This window comes from Felis catus, chromosome A2 (genome assembly GCF_018350175.1).
Source record: "Felis catus isolate Fca126 chromosome A2, F.catus_Fca126_mat1.0, whole genome shotgun sequence".
In the NCBI taxonomy this organism is placed as follows: domain Eukaryota; kingdom Metazoa; phylum Chordata; class Mammalia; order Carnivora; family Felidae; genus Felis; species Felis catus.
In genome coordinates, this window is record NC_058369.1 from 125,598,129 (window position 1) to 125,617,090 (window position 18,962).

At 36.9% G+C, this 18,962-nt stretch overlaps 1 protein-coding gene across 5 annotated transcripts in view; it reads right to left on the minus strand.

Moving 5' to 3' along the window:
- DPY19L1 (dpy-19 like C-mannosyltransferase 1) overlaps positions 1 to 18,962 on the minus strand; it is a 97,175-nt gene that overhangs the window by 31,223 nt on the left and 46,990 nt on the right. For 4 of the 5 annotated variants that reach the window (XM_023250497.2, XM_023250496.2, XM_023250495.2 and 1 more), the window contains exons 8-11: positions 13,992 to 14,083; positions 12,037 to 12,136; positions 9,797 to 9,874; positions 647 to 733 (exon numbers count right to left, since the gene is read on the minus strand). In XM_023250497.2, the coding sequence (XP_023106265.1) occupies positions 647 to 733; positions 9,797 to 9,874; positions 12,037 to 12,136; positions 13,992 to 14,083 (357 nt within the window). The remainder of the gene's footprint in view (positions 1 to 646; positions 734 to 9,796; positions 9,875 to 12,036; positions 12,137 to 13,991; positions 14,084 to 18,962) is intronic. The other variant, XM_045052596.1, reaches the window with a different exon arrangement.

The following is an 18,962-nucleotide window of genomic DNA, read 5'->3' on the forward strand; positions in this document are numbered from 1 at the left end:
AGAAGGTCATCCTGCCAAAAGTGGCAGAAGGAGTTAGACGACCTTTCACCATTTGTTCTAATTCTAGCAGACAGTCTCCCAATAATCTCAACCTGCTCTCAGTAGTGACTTAGCAAAATACAACTGAATCATCACCTGACTGAAACTATCTAAATATTTCACGCAAAATAGAACAGGAAAAAAAAACAAAACAAAACAAAACTAAGAGAACCCAGGGCCCCACACCTCTGATCACAGCAAAACCAGGAGAGACTACTGCGAAGTGCCACAGGGAGGCAAGGGGGTCAGTGAGTGGAGTAGGAATAGGATAAAAACTGCAAAGAGGGGAGGAAACAAGAACAAGAAGAAAGCGTGAAACCTTTCTCAAGTGAAACCTGGGACCAAAACTTAGGTGACAGAAAAGACAAGGAAGGAGAAAGGGCAAAGTAGAGGTATGAGGCAAGGGGCTATGTTTTCCAGTATTAACTCTTTTGTTTCTTTCCTGTTTGAAAAGTGAGTACTGGAATACTCTATCACATATAGATGAATTCATTAAAACACCTCAGGTGATTCTTACAGAAAATAACTCATGAATCCCAAGCCAGTGGTTAAAAAAACTGGTCAGTCATTAGTTTCAAAAACAGCCATATACTTAAGAGGCACTTACCCAAATAATTACCAAAGAGGAAGCATAATAAGAAGTTAATAACATTGAGTTTCCAAACATCAAAACAAAACAAAGTGCAAGAGAAATCTGGAAAAATCCAAGAAAAATATAATTAATGCACATAAAAAACACTGATTTTTATTCTTAAAATTGCACATGCCCATGATGAAATTCAAACCATTCACAAGAGAACAGACAATGAAAGCAGCTCATGTTCTATCCCACACTTCAAAACCCAAAAGATCGCCACCATCAACAGTTTCCTGTGCATCCTTCCACATAGTCACATGTACAAATTCCAGTTTGTATTTTTTAAAAACCACAAATGGAAACTTGGCCCATAAGCTATGCTACTGCTTGCTTTACTCTGACTTTGTTTCCGAGAGCTTTCCATGAATCTAAATCAATCTAATTCATTCCATTGAATAACTGAAAAAAGTACACCACTCTAAAGTGGTTCCATAATTTACTGAACAGTCCTATGACTACTGCGGAACAGGTAAGTACCTTCCAGTTTTATTTTGCTGCTATTTTGCTTTTCCTGTTGCAAACACCGCTATGATAAGCATCCTTAGGTGTATATCTTATATACATGTCCAACACTCGTGAGATAAATTATTTTATTTTTGTTGCCATAAAAAATATTGTACCAATTTACCCTCCATCAATGGGATATGAGAGCTCCTGCTGATACACACTCCTGCCAATTCTTTTAAATGTTTGACAATCTTTTTTTTTTTTAAGTTTTTAAGTTATTCAGAGAGAATGATTGTTTTTTTTTTTTTTTAAGTTTATTTATTCAGAGACAGAGACAGAGAGTGTGCATGCAAGCTGGGGAAAGGTAGAGAAGGAGACAGAGAATCCCAAGCAGTCTCCGTGCTGTCAGTGCAGAGCCCAACTCGGGGCTCAAACTCACGAACCAGGAGATGATGACCTGAGCCGAAATCAAGAGTCAGACGGTCAACCGATGGAGCCACCCAGATGCCCCTGTTTGACAAGCTAATACAAGAAAAATGTTGCCTCATTATTTCACTTTTCCATTCTTTTAATACTGGGTAGATGCACCATCTTTTCTTCTATTTGTTGTTTTTGTTACTGTGTGTCTGAATTGCTTATTCCTACTGCCCATTTTTCTTTTTTAAATTTTTTTTTCAACGTTTTTTATTTATTTTTGGGACAGAGAGAGACAGAGCATGAACGGGGGAGGGGCAGAGAGAGAGGGAGACACAGAATCGGAAACAGGCTCCAGGCTCTGAGCCATCAGCCCAGAGCCTGACGCGGGGCTCGAACTCCCGGACCGGACCATGAGATCGTGACCTGGCTGAAGTCGGACGCTTAACCGACTGCGCCACCCAGGCGCCCCCCTACTGCCCATTTTTCTACTGGGTTTCAGTTATTTTCTTTAAGAGCTCTCTTTATATATTATGAAAAAAATCTCTCCTTATCAAACAAACATACTGTAAATATTTTTCCCAGTTCATTTTTATCTTTGGGGCATTTCTGTATTATGACTGTTTTCCAAATTTTTATGATCATCAAATTTATCATTCATTTCCTTTAGGTCTTCCATTATCAGAAAAGCTTTAAAAATAAAATAATCCATGTTTTCTTCTAGAAGTTTTCTTTTTGAGCCATATATATGAATTTCTATCTGAATTTTAGAATCAGCTTAAGTTTCAAAACTGACATTTTTATTAGAACTGTTTTATTCAATAATATATATCACATATTTATAGCTATAATCTGTCAACTGTTGAATCTTTAGATCCAAAAATACCACATTGCTTCCATTTCTCTAAGTGTTCCTATACTTATTCATTAGCAGAGTATAAAATTTTCTTCATATAGATCCAGCATATTAAGTTTACTTCAAAGTATATTATTTCTGTTGCTATTCTATCAGGAATATTTTTTCATCATGTTTTCTGACTGCATAAAAAAATTATGGTAAATATACAGAAATGAATATAATCTTTTATTATTTCTAGTAGTAGTTTATTAACTTTGTTTTTTTAGGTATTCAAAATCATATCACCTGCAAATAATATTTCTTTGTCTTCCCTTTATTTTTGAAAGTCTTATTTTTTAATCAATTGTATTGTTTGATATTCTTTCAACAAAATTAAGTAATAAAAGTGACAACAGGCATTATCTGTCAAGCTTCTGGCATTAATGGGAATAGTTCTATTGATGCATCATTTTGTGTGATGCTACTAGCTTTTGAAGTATATGTATATATTTAAAATTTCAATGAAGGGGCACCTGGGTGGCTCAGTTGGTTGAGCGACCGACTTTGGCTCAGGTCATGATCTCACGGTTTGTGAGTTCGAGCCCCGTGTTGGGCTCTGTGCTGACAGCTCAGAGCCTGGAGCCTGCTTTGGATTCTGTGTCTCCCTCTCTCTCCGCTCCTCCCCTGCTCATGCTCTGTCTCTCTCTGAATAAATAAACATTAAAAAAAATTTTTTAATTTCAATGAAATTTCCATCTATTTTCATTTGATTACGATCTTAAAATAAGAAATAGATATTGACTTTTATTAAATACCTTTATAGCATCACAGGAAGTGATCATATTGTTGATCTTCTAAAAATATATTGATGTGATAAATTATATTAATATAATTTCTAATGTCAAACCTTTCTCACATTCCTGGAACGAACTTAACTTTTCATGGTACATTATTCACATACACTTACTAAATGGGTAAGGAGCCAAATTCTCAAAATTTTATGACAATATCTTTTTCCCATAAGTGCTAAAATTTAAGACTAATTCTAAACTTTCCCAATCAATTCTGGCAAAAATTAGCAGAATAACATCACTTTGAATAAACAGATTCATAACCAACAATCAGGTAAAGCCATGTCAAGGGTATTCAAGAAAAAAATTAAGGCAGTATTAAAAAAGGAGGTCCTAAAGGTCTGCAGAGACATTTGCGATCCATTCCCACCTCAGCAGCCAGTCTGGTCACTTCCCTGCTCAAACCCTCCAAAAGCTTTGATTGTCACTTTAAGGGAAAGCCAAAGGCCTTACAAACACCTATGGAACTTCTAGGGCCTTCCCCACTAACACCTGGAACCTCATTTCACATTACCTTTCCCATCTCACTCCAATCCAGCCACATCTTGGACATGCAGGAACATACCGGGGACACCCCCATCTCAGAGCTTTCGTACCCGCTGTCTCTCTTAACCTAACAGACGCTACCTCCACTCCCTCAGCTATCTCTATGTAACCTTCTCAGTGAGGCCTTATCTTTGCACCCTTTTCAATTCTGACCTCCAGTACACACTCAGCACATTTTTTGTCTGCTTTCTTTTCCTAATACCTTTGGAACTAACATATTGTTTATCTTACATATTTGCTTTCTTTGTACTCTAGAACACAAGGTCCAGGGGCGCCTGGGTGGCTCCATCGGTTAAGCATCCAACTTTGGCTCAGGTCATGATCTCATGGCTTGTGAGTTCAAGCCCCGCATCAGGCTCTGGGCTGACAGCTCAGAGCCTGGAACCTGTTTCGGACTCTGTGTCTCCCTTTCTCTGCCCCTCCCCTGTTCACACTCTGTCTCTCTCTCTCAAAAATAAATAAAAATTTAAAAAAAAATTTAGAATACCAGCTCTAGAAGGGAAGGGTTTCTTTCTTTTTATTGTTTTTTTCACTGCTCTATCCTTAGAACCCAGGAAATGTTTGACAAACAACTCATTGCTCAAAAACATCAGTGAATTCAAATTTGAGGAAAAAAATTTGAAAATTTGAAAAAACAATTAAGAACTTAAAAGGTGCAGAATAGAGATTATTACAAATTATTTAGTATTTGTCTTTTTTTGAGTATCTGTATTTTTAGTAGGTTAAAAAAAATAAGACAACACTGTGAATGACTTATGTTAGTGAACTTTTAAGTTTATTTATTTTGAGAGAGAGAAAGCACACAAGCGAGTGCAAGCAGGGGAGGAGCAGAGAGAGAGGGACAGAAAGAATTCCAAGCAGGCTCCGTGCTGACGCAGGAGCCCCCATGAACCATGAGATCATGATCTGAGCTGAAACCAAGAGTAGGACGCTTAATGGACTGAGCTACCCAGGTGCCCCATTATGTTAGTGAACTGTAAAACTTAGATGATATGGGACAATTCCTAGCAATGCAAAAGTTATAAAAAACTATTCAAGAAAGAAATCTAAACTGTCTTATTATCATGAAACAAGTTAGATCAGTAATTTAAAATCTGTCCACAAAGAAAACAACAGGTCCATATAGTTTAATAGGCAATATCACCAAACTTTCAGGGAATATTCCTTCCAATCTTTTTTAAAAAAATTTTTTTTTCTTTCCACGTTTTTATTTATTTTTGGGACAGAGAGAGACAGAGCATGAACAGGGGAGGGGCAGAGAGAGAGGGAGACACAGAATCAGAAACAGGCTCCAGGCTCCGAGCCATCAGCCCAGAGCCTGACGCGGGGCTCGAACTCATAGACTGCGAGATCGTGACCTGGCTGAAGTTGGACGTTTAACCGACTGCGCCACCCAGGCGCCCCTCCTTCCAATCTTAAATAAAATCTACCACAGAAAGAAAAGGCAGAGACAACTTACAATTAAATTCTATGGGGCTAGAATAAATCTGATATAAAAAACCATCAAGTGTGGCTGGAGCATTCTGGGAGAATAGCAGGTCTGCTCACCTAAATAACAACTGCACTGGCCAAATCTGTCTGATGGAACTGTTCTGGAACTCGGGAGTCTATTAAGAGTTACAACTTCCAGGAGAACTCTTCAATGGGAAATTGAGTTAATTTGAGTCATTTCAGCTCTTACCTCAACAGCAGCTACCCATCGAGACACAAACAGTCCTGCACGAGTTCAAAAGCATAGGCAACAAAAGCAAAATAAACAAGCGAAACTATATCAACCTAAAAAGCTTCTGCATAGCAAAAGAAATGATCAACAATATGAAGAAGCAACTTACAGAATGAGAGAAAATATTTGCAAACCATCTAGCAGAGTTAATATTCAAAATATGTAAGTTTTTACAACTCAATAGTCAAAGAAACCCAAAAGCCCACATAATCTGATTAAATATGGGCAGAAGACCTGAACAGACATTTTTCTAAGGAAAACATACAAATGGCCCACAGATATAAAAGTTGCTCAACATCACTAATCATTAGGTAAATGCAAAACAAAACCACAACGAACATCACCTTACACCTGTTAGAATGACTATTATAAAAAAGACAAGAGATAAGTGTTGAAGAGGATGTGGAAAAAAGGAACCCTTGTTTTCTGTTGGTGGGAATGTAAATTGGTACAGCCACTATGGAAGATAGTATGGAGGTTTCTTAGGAAATTAAAAGCAGAACGACCATATGATCCAGCAATCCCAAAGAAAGAAAATGAAAACAGGATCTCAAAGAGGTATCTGTACTCCCATATTCACTGCAGCCTTATTCATAAGAGCCAAGACATGGAAATAACCTAAGTTTGCATCAATGAATAAATAGATATTGAAATTGTGATGTGTCTGTGTGCGTACACACACACACACACACACACACACACACACACACATATACACAATGCAAAAATTATTCATCCATAAAAAAAGGAAATCCTTCCATTTGCATCAACATGGATGGATCTTGAACACATCATGCTAAGTAAAATAACACATTAAGAAAAAAATAACTGGCACAGTTAAAATCATAGACATAGAAAGCAGAATGGGGGTTTCCAGGAGCTGGAGGGGAAGAAGGGGAATAGGTAATTATTGTTTAATGGGTATGGAGATTCTATCTCGAAAGATGAAAAAAGTTTGAGAGATGGTGGTAATGGGTGCATAACAATGTGAATATACTTAATACCACTGATGGGTACACTTAAAAAGATTAAGATAGTGAATGTTACATTATGTATATTTTACCACAATAAAAACATGGAAAAAATTTCTGTTTGGAAATAATTAGTTATTTTCCTTTATATAACTATAGGGATTTAGGAACTTGTAAAGTGATAACGAAAGAAGGTATTTCACAGTAAGAAACTAGTTCCGTAGTTAGTAAGTCACATCATAAACCATATACCATTCACCCAAGGCAGGTTCTACTACAAATAAACCTGAGTAATGTTAGTACTTTTTTAACTGTAATTGAGTCAAACACCTTACCCATAGTCACCTGTGTGACCGTGTGACTGACCAACTCTAAATGCTAATTATTTTTTTTTAATGTTTATTTATTTTGAGAGAGAGAGAGAGACTAAGCGATCAGGGAAGGGTCAGAGAAAGAATCTCAAGCAGGCTCCACCCTGTCAGAGCAGAGACAGACATAGGGCTCGATCCCACGAACTTGAGATCATGACCTGAATGGAAATCAAGAGTTGGACATGTAACCGACTGAGCCTCCCATGTGCCCCTACACAATTATTCTGATTTTTGCTACAATGTAAAAACAAAAAACAAAAAACAAAAAAAAAACAAAAAACGATATCAAACAGTTTGGGGGGAAAAAAGGCAAGTGTAACAAAAGGATAATTACTGTCTAATCCCATTCATGAAGAGATTTAAAAAGAGATAAAAAAAAGAGATTTAAAAAATTCATGAAGAGCAAAATGTATTTAGTCCATAAAAGCAAGGTTTCTTGCTGTATAATATCAATTAATATAATTTACCACAGTAACATATTAGAGGGAAATATACACAGGATCATCTAGACAGACACTTTAGAAAAGCATTTGATGAAACTTAGCTTTTATTAATTTCTTTTAAGAGGTGCTCAAAGCTTGAGGACATGTTAGAAAGACAAAGAAGCCAGCTTTACGTAGCTGGCCAAATCAGGAACAAGTTAAGCATAAAAGCATAAAATAAATAATGAAAATGGTGGATTATACTGCAGTGAATAAAACAGATGCCATTTTCTCTTGGGCATAAGAGAGAAAGTGGTAAGAGATTTGAATAGGAACGTCACAAAAAAGGAAGCACAAAGGGCCCATAAACACGAAAAGATCTTTGGCTTTATTGACAATCAGGGAAAATGCAAATTAAGGCCATAAGATACCATTTTATACTCACCCGAAAGACAAAATAAAAAAAGGATGTACAATAATATGAGCTATATATTATCCATTACTGTTTGAGGTAGTCTAATCATTTTTGAAAAACAATACAGGATTAAATTAAAAAGCTGAACATGTATATAATTTACTGCCCAGGAGTTCTACTGTTAGGTAAATACCCTAGAGAAATTCTTAATACATATGCCTCAGGAGGTACATGTGACAATATACAGCATTATTCATAAAAGAAAAAAGAAGAGGAAAAAACCTAAATGTCTTTCAACAAGAAAATGGGTAAATAAATTGTGCTTTGTTTATACAATGGAAAGTGCAAAGCAAACGTCTGAACTCCAGTAACATCAAAATCTCAGAAACCTAAGTAAAAATGTAAGTCTCATAAACAGATACCATTTTTACAAACCTTAAAAACAATACTAACCTATAATAAAAAGGGTATATTATTCAGGAATACATAAAAGGTAAAGTCACCAAGAAAAGCAAGTTAGTTATAATTTAACAAGTCAGGAGACTGATTATCCCTAGGAGAAGTGAGGGGGATGTATCTAGGGCACACAAGGATTTCCAAGTAATGACGGTTCTATTTTTCAGTTAGAGGATGGGCTCATGCTTGTTAATTTTACAACTGTACTCAAAACTTCCCTATATATTATAATGTCCTTTTATAGAGAATAAAAAACAATAATGGCATATTATAATAACATCAAAATTATAGGGAAAAGAAAACATTAAATCTTAAAAATTAGTGACAATGACAAATACTCTTGAAGAATAAACATTCATCAAAATAAACCATCCAGTGCCTTAGGACCTTTGTTCTAACTGTTCCATGACATCTACTTAGCTAACTCCCTCTCCTTCCAATCTTTGCTTTCCTCTCCTCTTCTCCCTAAAGACCTGCCCTAACTACTTACTTGATATCTTAATCTCCCACCACCTAAGACTGGCACTCCTGAAAAAATTAAAAATAGAGAACTACCCTATGACCCAGCAATAGCACTGCTAGGAATTTACCCAAGGGATACAGGAGTGCTGATGCATAGGGATACCTGTACCCCAATGTTTATAGCAACACTTTCAACAATAGCCAAATTACGGAAAGAGCCTAAATGTCCATCAACTAATGAATGGATAAAGAAGATGTGGTTTATATATACAATGGAATACTACTTGGCAATGAGAAAGAATGAAATCTGGCCATTTGCAGCAATGTGGATGGAACTGGAAGGTATTATGCTGAGTAAAATAAGTCAGTCAGAGAAGGACAGATATCATATGTTTTTACTCATATGTGGACCTTGAGAAACTTAATAGAATACCATGAGGGGAGGGAAGGGAAAAAAAAAATATTTACAGAGAGGGAGGGAGGCAAACCATAAGAGACTCTTAAATACAGAGAACAAACTGAGGGTGGATGGGGGGGGGGTAGGGGAGAGGGGAAAATGGGTGATGGGCATCGAGGAGGGCACTTGTTGGGATGAGCACCGGGTATTGTATGTAAGCCAATTTGACAATAAATTATATTAAAAATTAAATTAAATTAAAAAAAAAAAAGACTGGCACTCCTGATCGCCCTGAGGTACCTTGATTTGTTCTTTTCTTTTTTTCTACAGTCCTGTGTCACCTTCTAATACTATATACTTTGTCCATTTACTGTGTTCATTATTTACCCTCTGTGCTCTCGCATTCCCCATTCTCCCAGAATGTGATTAACATGGATGCTGGGATCTGTGTAGTTCTAGTCTCAGGTACAACCCACATGCCTGGATAGTTGGTGCTCAGAAATGAACATTCCACTTCATTTTAACAGAAGGCTCCTGGATAATACACCATTCTATGTTTCTCTCTCACAAATTCTCTCTTTTACTTGTAGCAAGTCAGGCACAATCTCAAACCAGATAACATGACCCAAATTAAAATTTTCTGGGTGGCCTATTTTAAAACATGGTCTGTTAATTATATCACAATGTTTGAATGACACTTTTTTTAGTTATGGAATCCTATTATGAGTTTCAACCATGTGTATAACAAATAGTAACAAGGAGTTTAAGGTCAAAGTAAATCGAAAAACAAAAAATTTAAAACATTACCATGTGTATATAAATGATCTTCCGTAATTTGCATACATCAATGTATCCCACAACATATACTGCAAATAATGATGCAATCTGAAATTTAAGAAGTTAAATTATAAATAAAAATTACATACATAATGAATAACTATAAGAATGAAAAAAAGATTATTTTTTGTTTTTTCTCACTTTGATTTGTATTTATATTAAAAGGAAATTCTTTAGTTTCTCTCTTACCTGCCAATTTACTATTGAATATGGTCAATATATAAATATAGCAAATATTGATGTTTTTCCTTCCATACACAGCTGTCTTACATAACCATGTAAATTTTCTACTTTGTGGATTATTCAACACAATACTCATTATAATGTCAGGGTGACTCTACTGTCAACATGTACAATTACAAAGTGCCTTGCCCAATCAAAAAATATAAAAATTTAATTATAATGTATGATAATTAATACATAATTGGGAAAGGTACATTGAATTCAAAAGTAATCATGTAATGAGTGTGTGTGTAAAAATGCATTAAGTTCTGCTTATTAGTCACTCTTTACAAGAATCTCCATTAGTGTTCTCTTTCATATAAATATTCAAGTACTTGTTATAATCAAATTTATCAAATTTCAAATTAGAAGGATAATTTTCACTACTTTTAACTTTCTTCACAGTTTTGAAGAAACCTGCATATATATTTACCAAGAATTCAAGGAGTACTGGAGTTATTTAGATGAATTAATTGATTAAATGATAACAATGTACCTCTTCATAAAATATAGTTACTCGGTCAAACAATGACTCTCCACCCTTCTTCATGGAGAAAGCAACTCAGATTAAATTCCATGCTTCCCCTACCACACAAACATGGTACAAATGAGCTGTAAAGTGGCTGAATGCTTAAACACAGAACTTAAAATTTCATTCATCAAGTTATTTATCTCCAAAATGATCTACAACAAATTTTCTCATTAGCAAGAAAAACAAGATTTCCCTTTACCAGGGATTTACCCGAGGGGAACACTGCATTGCCTAAGGATGAGACTAATATGACATGGTAACTGGGAGGAAGTGTGCCTCGTTATTCAACATAAGCCCCTCACTCCGTGCAACGCCTTCCCCCACTCACCGCCCCCCCCCAAAAAAAAACAACAACGCAGGTTAGCACCCCTAGCTGGAAGCAACGGGAACTCTCCCTTTCCACCCCAGAGCCAAGCAATACACAGCAGGCCTACAAGGGTAGACTCTTAAGGAGTGTCTCTCAGGGACATATTTAAGCAGACACATTTAAAATGTCACCAAGCTAAAGGAAACAAGGGAGCCTAAAAGGTAAGATCAAAGAAAGAATGAAGTACAAATAGAGCCTCTTTTTAAAAAAATAATGATAAAAGCAGCTGACCTTACTGGCATCTTGCTAAGAACCAGCAATGTGTTAAGTCTTATATACATTCCCTCATCTGATCCTAACCCAATAAAGTAGGTTCTTTCATCTTCTCTATCTCACAACGGAGAAAACTGAAACTAAGCAAAGTTAAGCAGTTTGTCTAAGTCAAGCGGCTAGTGGACAGAGTTAGGAATCAAACCCAGGTCTTAACTTCATATCTCAAGCAAGACATTTCCAAGATTACAAAGCAACTCTTAATCTGCTTTATATGAATAGGAAGATGGCAAGCACAATGAGGGAGCAGAAGTAGCTGGGGGCGGGGAGCGGCATAGGGAGAGACCACCCACAATTCACTCCCTCTCTCAGCAAGCACCTTCACCTTGCTTCATATACTTCTATTTGAAGGGAGAAGGGGGCAAGAATGCACAGAAAAATGATAAATTATAGATTGGTGGGGGAGCTCTATAAATAAGAACTGTTTAGCTCTCTGTCCTATGTTATCCTGCGTGCATTTATGCTCTGGGTAAGAATGTACAGTGTTATTCATAAAAGAAGTACATTTATTTAAGAGAAATACTTAAAGTTTTAGCGCTGGTCCTCTTTTAAGCACACTAGCAACACCGAATAACAAGTATGAGTAGGCTCTTCAGTTTGAGTTCAATAAAGGCACTCTACTAGTAAGTCAATAAGGAGCACTCACTAATACATAAATGTTACATATTTCCCTATCTTGAACTTTCTTTAAAAGTATTAACTAAAAAACATTTTAGGACTTAGAATCATGTAATATCTCAGTTCTATATTTTTACACAAGTGAGTACACATAATCAAACACACTGAGCTTAATTCCATTTAAAACTGTAAGCACCATACCTGAGTAAGAAGCACGAACTGAGCAAACTGCCATGGAAGCATGAAAAATACATTGGAAATGCAGAGTGCAATCAGGCTTCCTCTATAAAGTTTTGTAGCCCTTGGGAAGATAAAATAAATATGAGTAAGTTTAACCACGAGATATTCTAGCACGGCCCCGAAATGCTGCAAATTAGTATCCCTAAACATAATCTGGTTATAACATAAACCAGACATGAAATGAACATATGGGTTAGAAATTATACTCCCTGACACTCAATTCCAACACCTTTCCATGAACAAAACAAAGCCTGCCAGAGAGAAAGGGCAGTTGGGTCAGTATATCCGTTGAATTTTTTCAAACTGTATTTTGACGAATTTATAATCAAACATATTTAATGCTCCATCCCAATAGCTTCATTTGGAGAGTCAGAAGATGTGTATAAAAAAGTAGCATATTCTAAGTGCTAAGTATTCTGCAGATAAATTGAATTCCGAATACGGGCTGAGCAGAGGGAAAATCTGTGGAGGCTGTGGGATAAATGTTGGGTCCTGCCCAGGGAGGACCCAGAGGAGAGAAGAGAAGAGAAGAGGCAGCAAAGGCAAGGGGCCACTGTGGAGCACCCTTAGAGGCTTCACCTTCCTGACTTGTAATTTAGGGGACCTTCAGGAAGGTGAGGCAATTTTATCTTTCGTGCTAGTTTTGAGAAGTACTTTTCTCCTAAATCGGTGAGCCAACGAGAAGCCCCCAACATGTCTAACATGTCTAACATGTCTAACGTGAAGTGTATATGCTAACACAATGCAGTATACACCTTAAAGAGATCCTCCTCAGGATAAACCTAACTGGGGCACTGAGCGCCACCACAAAACGCCTTTCTTTACTTCCTTAAGCATCCCGTTTCCGAGGACATCCCTCTCTGCTCTTCTAATCCAACTCTTTATATCATGTCCCTATATCAAGTACTTTTAAAATCCAGGTAACCTTTTTGTGAGCTATGAAATCAATTTATTAGCTACAAACCCATAATTTTTAATGGAGTGAATACATCCCACATTCAGAGAGGGGCTTCTCTACCTAAGGGACAAGGCCACATAATGGCTCTAGTCCTGCTGAGGCTGTCACAGGTGGAAATGGATCGTCCAAACGGTTTTGGTGTTAACAGATCTCAACCAGCTTCTCCTACATTCTGCCGATCGTCGAAGGGAGTTCTTAGTCTGAGTCATCTTCAGAGCTTCATCAGGCTTTGTTCTATTTTTTTCGCAGTCCCCATTTGGTTCAATTTTTACCCTCTGAATCAAGGCAACATCCATCCAAACTCAATATTCATCGACACAAAGGAGAGAGAAGTGTTCTTGGTCCTACTCTCTTCCATTCATATGGTGCGTGAATCTCTGTGAGGTCTCTAGCTGAAGGCCAGATGAACGTGAGAAAGCCCAATCCAATCCTGAACTTCCAGCAGGAATTCTCCTAGTAAGTGTATCTTTTTACACTTTTCTTTTTACACTTACTGTCTGATTCTAGGGGATGCTAAACACATACAGGAAGAATTATACGCGTGAACGTCCCTGGCCACAATTATTCTACTAACTGTTCTTTCCTCTGAAGGACTGTATCTTACAGGTTACACTCTACTGCCATCAGTCTTCCCCCTTCTCTGCCTACTTTTGGGAAGCCGTGGTGGCAGCGGAAAGTGACTTGGGAAAGGGGAGATGGCAGAAGTGAAAACAGATTTGCTGCTCCTCGAGCAACTAAGGAAAAAGGGAGAAGACTGGAAGGCAGCTGAAGAAAATGTTTTTGGTGCTGAATATTTTGAAGGTATACACTTAAAATAACCATGGATTCAACCTAGCAACGGCATCGTCTTAATTATTTCATTCCATTGACTGTTTTTATTATGGAAGCTTAAAAAATTCTAGCTTAAGTTATTCAATGCAAAACAAACAAATTAGACCTAAGGAGAAGTCAAAGTTACCTGAGAATGTGAGTCACAAGCAACATCTGAAGTACAAGGAACGGATAGGAGAAGCTTTCGCGGAGAGGTGGTGTCCACATCACACGTGTGCACTAAAAACAAAATTCATAGTGTATGGTCTGTCTGTTGAATGTGTTAAGTAAGACATACTAATCGAAAGCAGCTATTTACGAACACAAAAAAAGTTTTTTTCACACATAATTTAAATGGTATGTTGGAAAACAAGCTGCTAGGTTTTCCACCAACAGCAAAACTGAAAAGTGAGAAGCGAAACATTATTGAGAGGAGGACACACATGGCGTAAGATCTTGTGAAATAGTAACATGAATTGTCAACAACAAATACCAACAGACTTCGACTACAGCCTAAAAGGAAAGTGGGGAAAGCACCAGCAAGAAAATGTTCCGCCAAAATGAAAAACGTTTCATTTTGAATTCGTGGTGGAAACCTGTTTAGTTTGTCTTCTTCCACTTGAATTTCAGCAAAACTATCCATAACCAGTACTTCAAAACTCTTTGTAGTTATCAATGTCAGTATTTTTATGCACAATGCTGCTTTACAAAAAAGTGGGGGGGGGGGTGGGCAGCATTCCATTTCTGTTTTTACTTTTTCTTTGCCCAAGCTACCCTTGGCTGCAAAATATTTAAAAGTGGCAGAGGGGATCAAATAAAAAATAACAAATCCTAAAATGTAATGTACCAACTCTACTAAAGAACTCACTTTGGACATAAATAAATAACGTTCCATCCCAGTTTTAGTACTCTTATCATTTTTCTGCATCTATACGAAATGTATTAATAAGTCTATCTTTCAATTAAAGGAAAACTATACTGAATGACATATAAACAATCTGATTTTACTACTATTAAGCTACTCACACTAGATGAAATCATTACATCTTTCAAGTCAAGCAGATTTACTGAATTTTATTTTTTTAAGATTCTTTATTTTTTTTATTTTTTAAGTACTCTCTACACCCAGCGTGGGGCTTGAACTCACAACCCCGAGAGTAAGAGTCACATGCTCTACCAAAGGAGTCAGCCAGGTGCTCCAAGCAGAGTTACTTTAAAGACTACATGCAATTACAAAGACCACAGTGAATAAAGGAAATAAACCTTTCCTTTATTTTAGCTCTGCCTCAGGCTATTAGATATTTCCACTACTGCTATAGAAAATTTGAGCCAATTTACTTCTCTTTTTAACCAAAATTCACCATCCTCTATGAAATTTAACATAGATACCTATTTATAAATGAACTATACACACAAGAGAATTCTGAAAAGATTGAAAAAGTCTTTTTAAAATGCATATTTATTGTTACTGGAAGGCAATTTAAAAAATCTGTTAGTTTACCAAATTAATTAGAAATTTCAGTATGATTGATAGTAGAGATATATAACCATACTTTATAAAGCTATCAATCTCTGTGCAAAACCAAGAAGAAAATATTTAAACTATGTAATTCATAATTTGAGAATTTTCTCCATTCAGACTGTTTACCTACGTTTATTTTATTACCCAAATTCAACTATGGTGCCATCTCTTAGAAATTCATTTCTTTTACTAGCTGAAGTCACTCAATTCTCTAAAACTCAATTACATCTCTTGTAAAACGTAGGATGAGAAGGCCAAATTACAGAACTGAAACAAAGAGCAAGGTCATCTGCCTCTACAAAGTTAAGAGTGAATGAATGCAAACGTATGGGAAAGTGCTTATTGCTTCTCCAATGACACCACGTGCTTTACTAGATCTGGTACAAACATAACTGCTGGTCCAGATGACCCCAAGTAATTTGAAAATAGTAAACAGGTTTGCTTTAATCAGACCTTAAGTCTCAACAAGTATTTTCCTCTAATTATAATACAGTTCTCTACATAGGATGATAGTTCAAAATGCCTTCTAAAGGCATCACTGTGAAATTTAGGAATTATAGAAGGGAATAAACATGTGAGCTCCTTCACATGGGGTTACACTGTGTTACGCACACTCAGACAAAATACAAGAAACTCCTGAATTATGAAAATGAACTCAAAGAAAATCTGTTTCTTTAAACTGTCCTCTTATAGCATATAATTTCTGGCACACATTTCGAAGCACTAAATAATGCTGCACCATGATACGGCCCAGGTATTGACAACAACAGCTCCGATTTTCTGCTTAGGAAAGCCTGAATTTCAAATCATCTACTCAAGAATCAAAAACCCAGGAATTTCAGCAGTAGGCAGCTTCATTTGTCAAGCTCTATTTTCTTTTTTTTTTCTTTCTTTTTTTTTTATTAACGTTTATTTGTTTTTGAGACAGAGAGAGACAGAGCATGAACGGGGGAGGGTCAGAGAGAGGGAGACACAGAATCTGAAACAGGCTCCAGGCTCTGAGAGCCCGACGTGGGGCTCGAACTCACGGACCACGAGATCATGACCTGAGCCGAAGTCGGCCACTCAACCGACCGAGCCACCCAGGCGCCCCTGTCAAGCTCTATTTGCAAATGGCTTACTTATACTATTAGAGATCTAGCATAATCTAATCTACTTCTCTTCATAATGTAAAACTAAATAGGAGAACAACTAACTCGTGAATTATAAATTAGTTAATACCAGAAAGATCGTGTTTAAGGCTTGTTCTAAGAGTTTTGGCCAGAGCTGATATTTGTAGGGTTAGTCATAAATTGTTGTTGGTATAATGTCTAGGTTTACAATAAATTATCCCCCTTCTGAATGCTGCACCACAATATTAGCTATAACATTGCTTTATATTGTTTACTGTTCATTATAATATTGTGTTAAACCCTGCACTTAAAACTGCTTCCAAAAAAAGATTTCTGGCCCCCATGGGTTTGGCTACTTTCCTGCAGAGAACGGTACAGGTTTAAAAATACTATTCCTGGGGCACCTGGGTGGCTCAGTTGCTTAAGCATCCAACTCTTGATTTCAGCTTGGGTCTGGGCTCTGCGCTGACAACACAGAACCCGCTTGAGATTCTCTCTCTCTCTCTCTCTCTCTCTCTGCCTCTCACTCACTCACAGGCTCTCACTCTCTCTCTCAAAAAAACAAACTTAAAAAAAATTCTATTCCTCAGATGCTAACCATAAAAAATGCTAGGAGTAACAGCCACAATTTGAACATCTCTTTGATGTTACTTAGGGCTGTACCACTATTTAGGAAGACCTTTAGCTCAGAGTGGGCTTTGTGTGGCTGGCTGATGGTGTTGCACCTTGATAATAAGCCAGGTACCTTTCTTGGAATTTTTGTCTCTTTCTGTACCACGTAATGATATGCTGCCCAATTAACCAGTCATATAAATCAATTTGAATTTGTTACACAATTTTGGCTCACACAAGAATTAATGTGGCAGTAATATATAATTGCTAGTATTAAGTTTTACTACCTTAACAAAGAATTTCTGCTGATTCTATGAAAAGAAAATTTATCTTTTTTGTCTCTGAACTTTCAGGATATCAGTATACATCTGTGAAATCAGTAAACTCTGTTGGAAAAGCACTGAATCACATCTTCATGCCTCCATCTATTGCTGCAATGACCCAAACTTGACCATTTCTCACTCATTTAAAATAGAAAATATTATCTGACAATATTCTAACAATATATCTCCTTTACCATGTGGTTGTAAACTATACCTCTCAAAGTGATCAAGAATCAGAATTCTGTCTACAGTATCAAAGTATTAGTCAAGATATAAAGGCAGTATAAACTATAAGTGATTTTAATTGTATTATCAAAATAATAACATAAAGAAAAATAATTCAAGTCACTTCTGAATGTTTAATTTTTGAACTGACTGTATAACGTTAGTAGAATATACTCTTGCAAGAAAAAGAATTGCAAAAAAATCTTGAGTCTTACTAGCAAATTCATTATTGGTAACAGGATTAGTGTACTAATTCTGAAACTACTTCTTGTATATTGTAGAATAAAGCAAATAAGTATATTTATTTAAATTGGGGGAAAGAGGAAGGTACAAATATGGAGTGGGGGAAAGTAAAGAAGAACGCTAAAATAATTATTGGAGGAATCAGTAGGAATTCATGATTTTTTAAAAGCATATTTACTAGCCTTCTGCTGAAAAGAGCTAAAAGTAATTACACCCTAGTACCAGTGAGTTCAGCAAGGACCCTGCTTGTGGTCTCTAAATACCATTTGGGGTGCCTGGGTGGCTCAGTCATGTAAGTGACTGACTGTTGGTTTCAGTTAAGGTCATGATCTCACAGTTTGTGGGTTCGAGCCCTGCATCGGGCTCTGTGTTGATGGTGCACAGCCTGCTTGGGATGCTCTCTCTCTCCCTCTATCTGCACCTCCCCTGTTCTCTCTCTCTCAAAATAAATAAACATTTAAAAATAAATAAATAAATATCATTTTCCACTAAAAGCATCTAAGGTTCCTTAGAAAACAGTGGATTTGGGGCAGCTGGGTGGCTCAGTCGGTTAAATGTCAGGAGTTTGATTTCAGCTCAGGCCATGATCTCATAGTTCATGAGTTTGAGCCCCACATTGGGCTCTGTGCTGGCAGCATGGAGCCTGGCTGGGAATTTTTCTTTCTCTTTGCCCCTCCAGTGCTCAGGCTCACTCTCTCTCTCACACACACAAATAAACATTACAAAAATTTTAAAAAGGGGCGCCTGGATGGCTCAGTCGGTTAAGTGTCTGACTTCAGCTCAGGTCATGATCTCACCATTTGTGTGTTGGAGCCCCGCATCAGGCTCTGTGCTGACATCTCAGAGCCTGGAGTCTGCTTCGGACTCTGTGTCTCCTCTCTCTCTGCCCCTCTCCCACTCACACTCTCCCTCTCTCTCAAAAATAAATAAACATTAAAAAAAATTTTGTTTTAAATAAAAAAAAAATAAACAGTGGATTCCACATCTGGAGATAAGAAAGTGCAAGGTGATCCTGTAACACCTTTTTTTTTTTTTCCAGAAAGGATATGTTCAAAGACAAATGGGGACATCTCAAAGGCAGA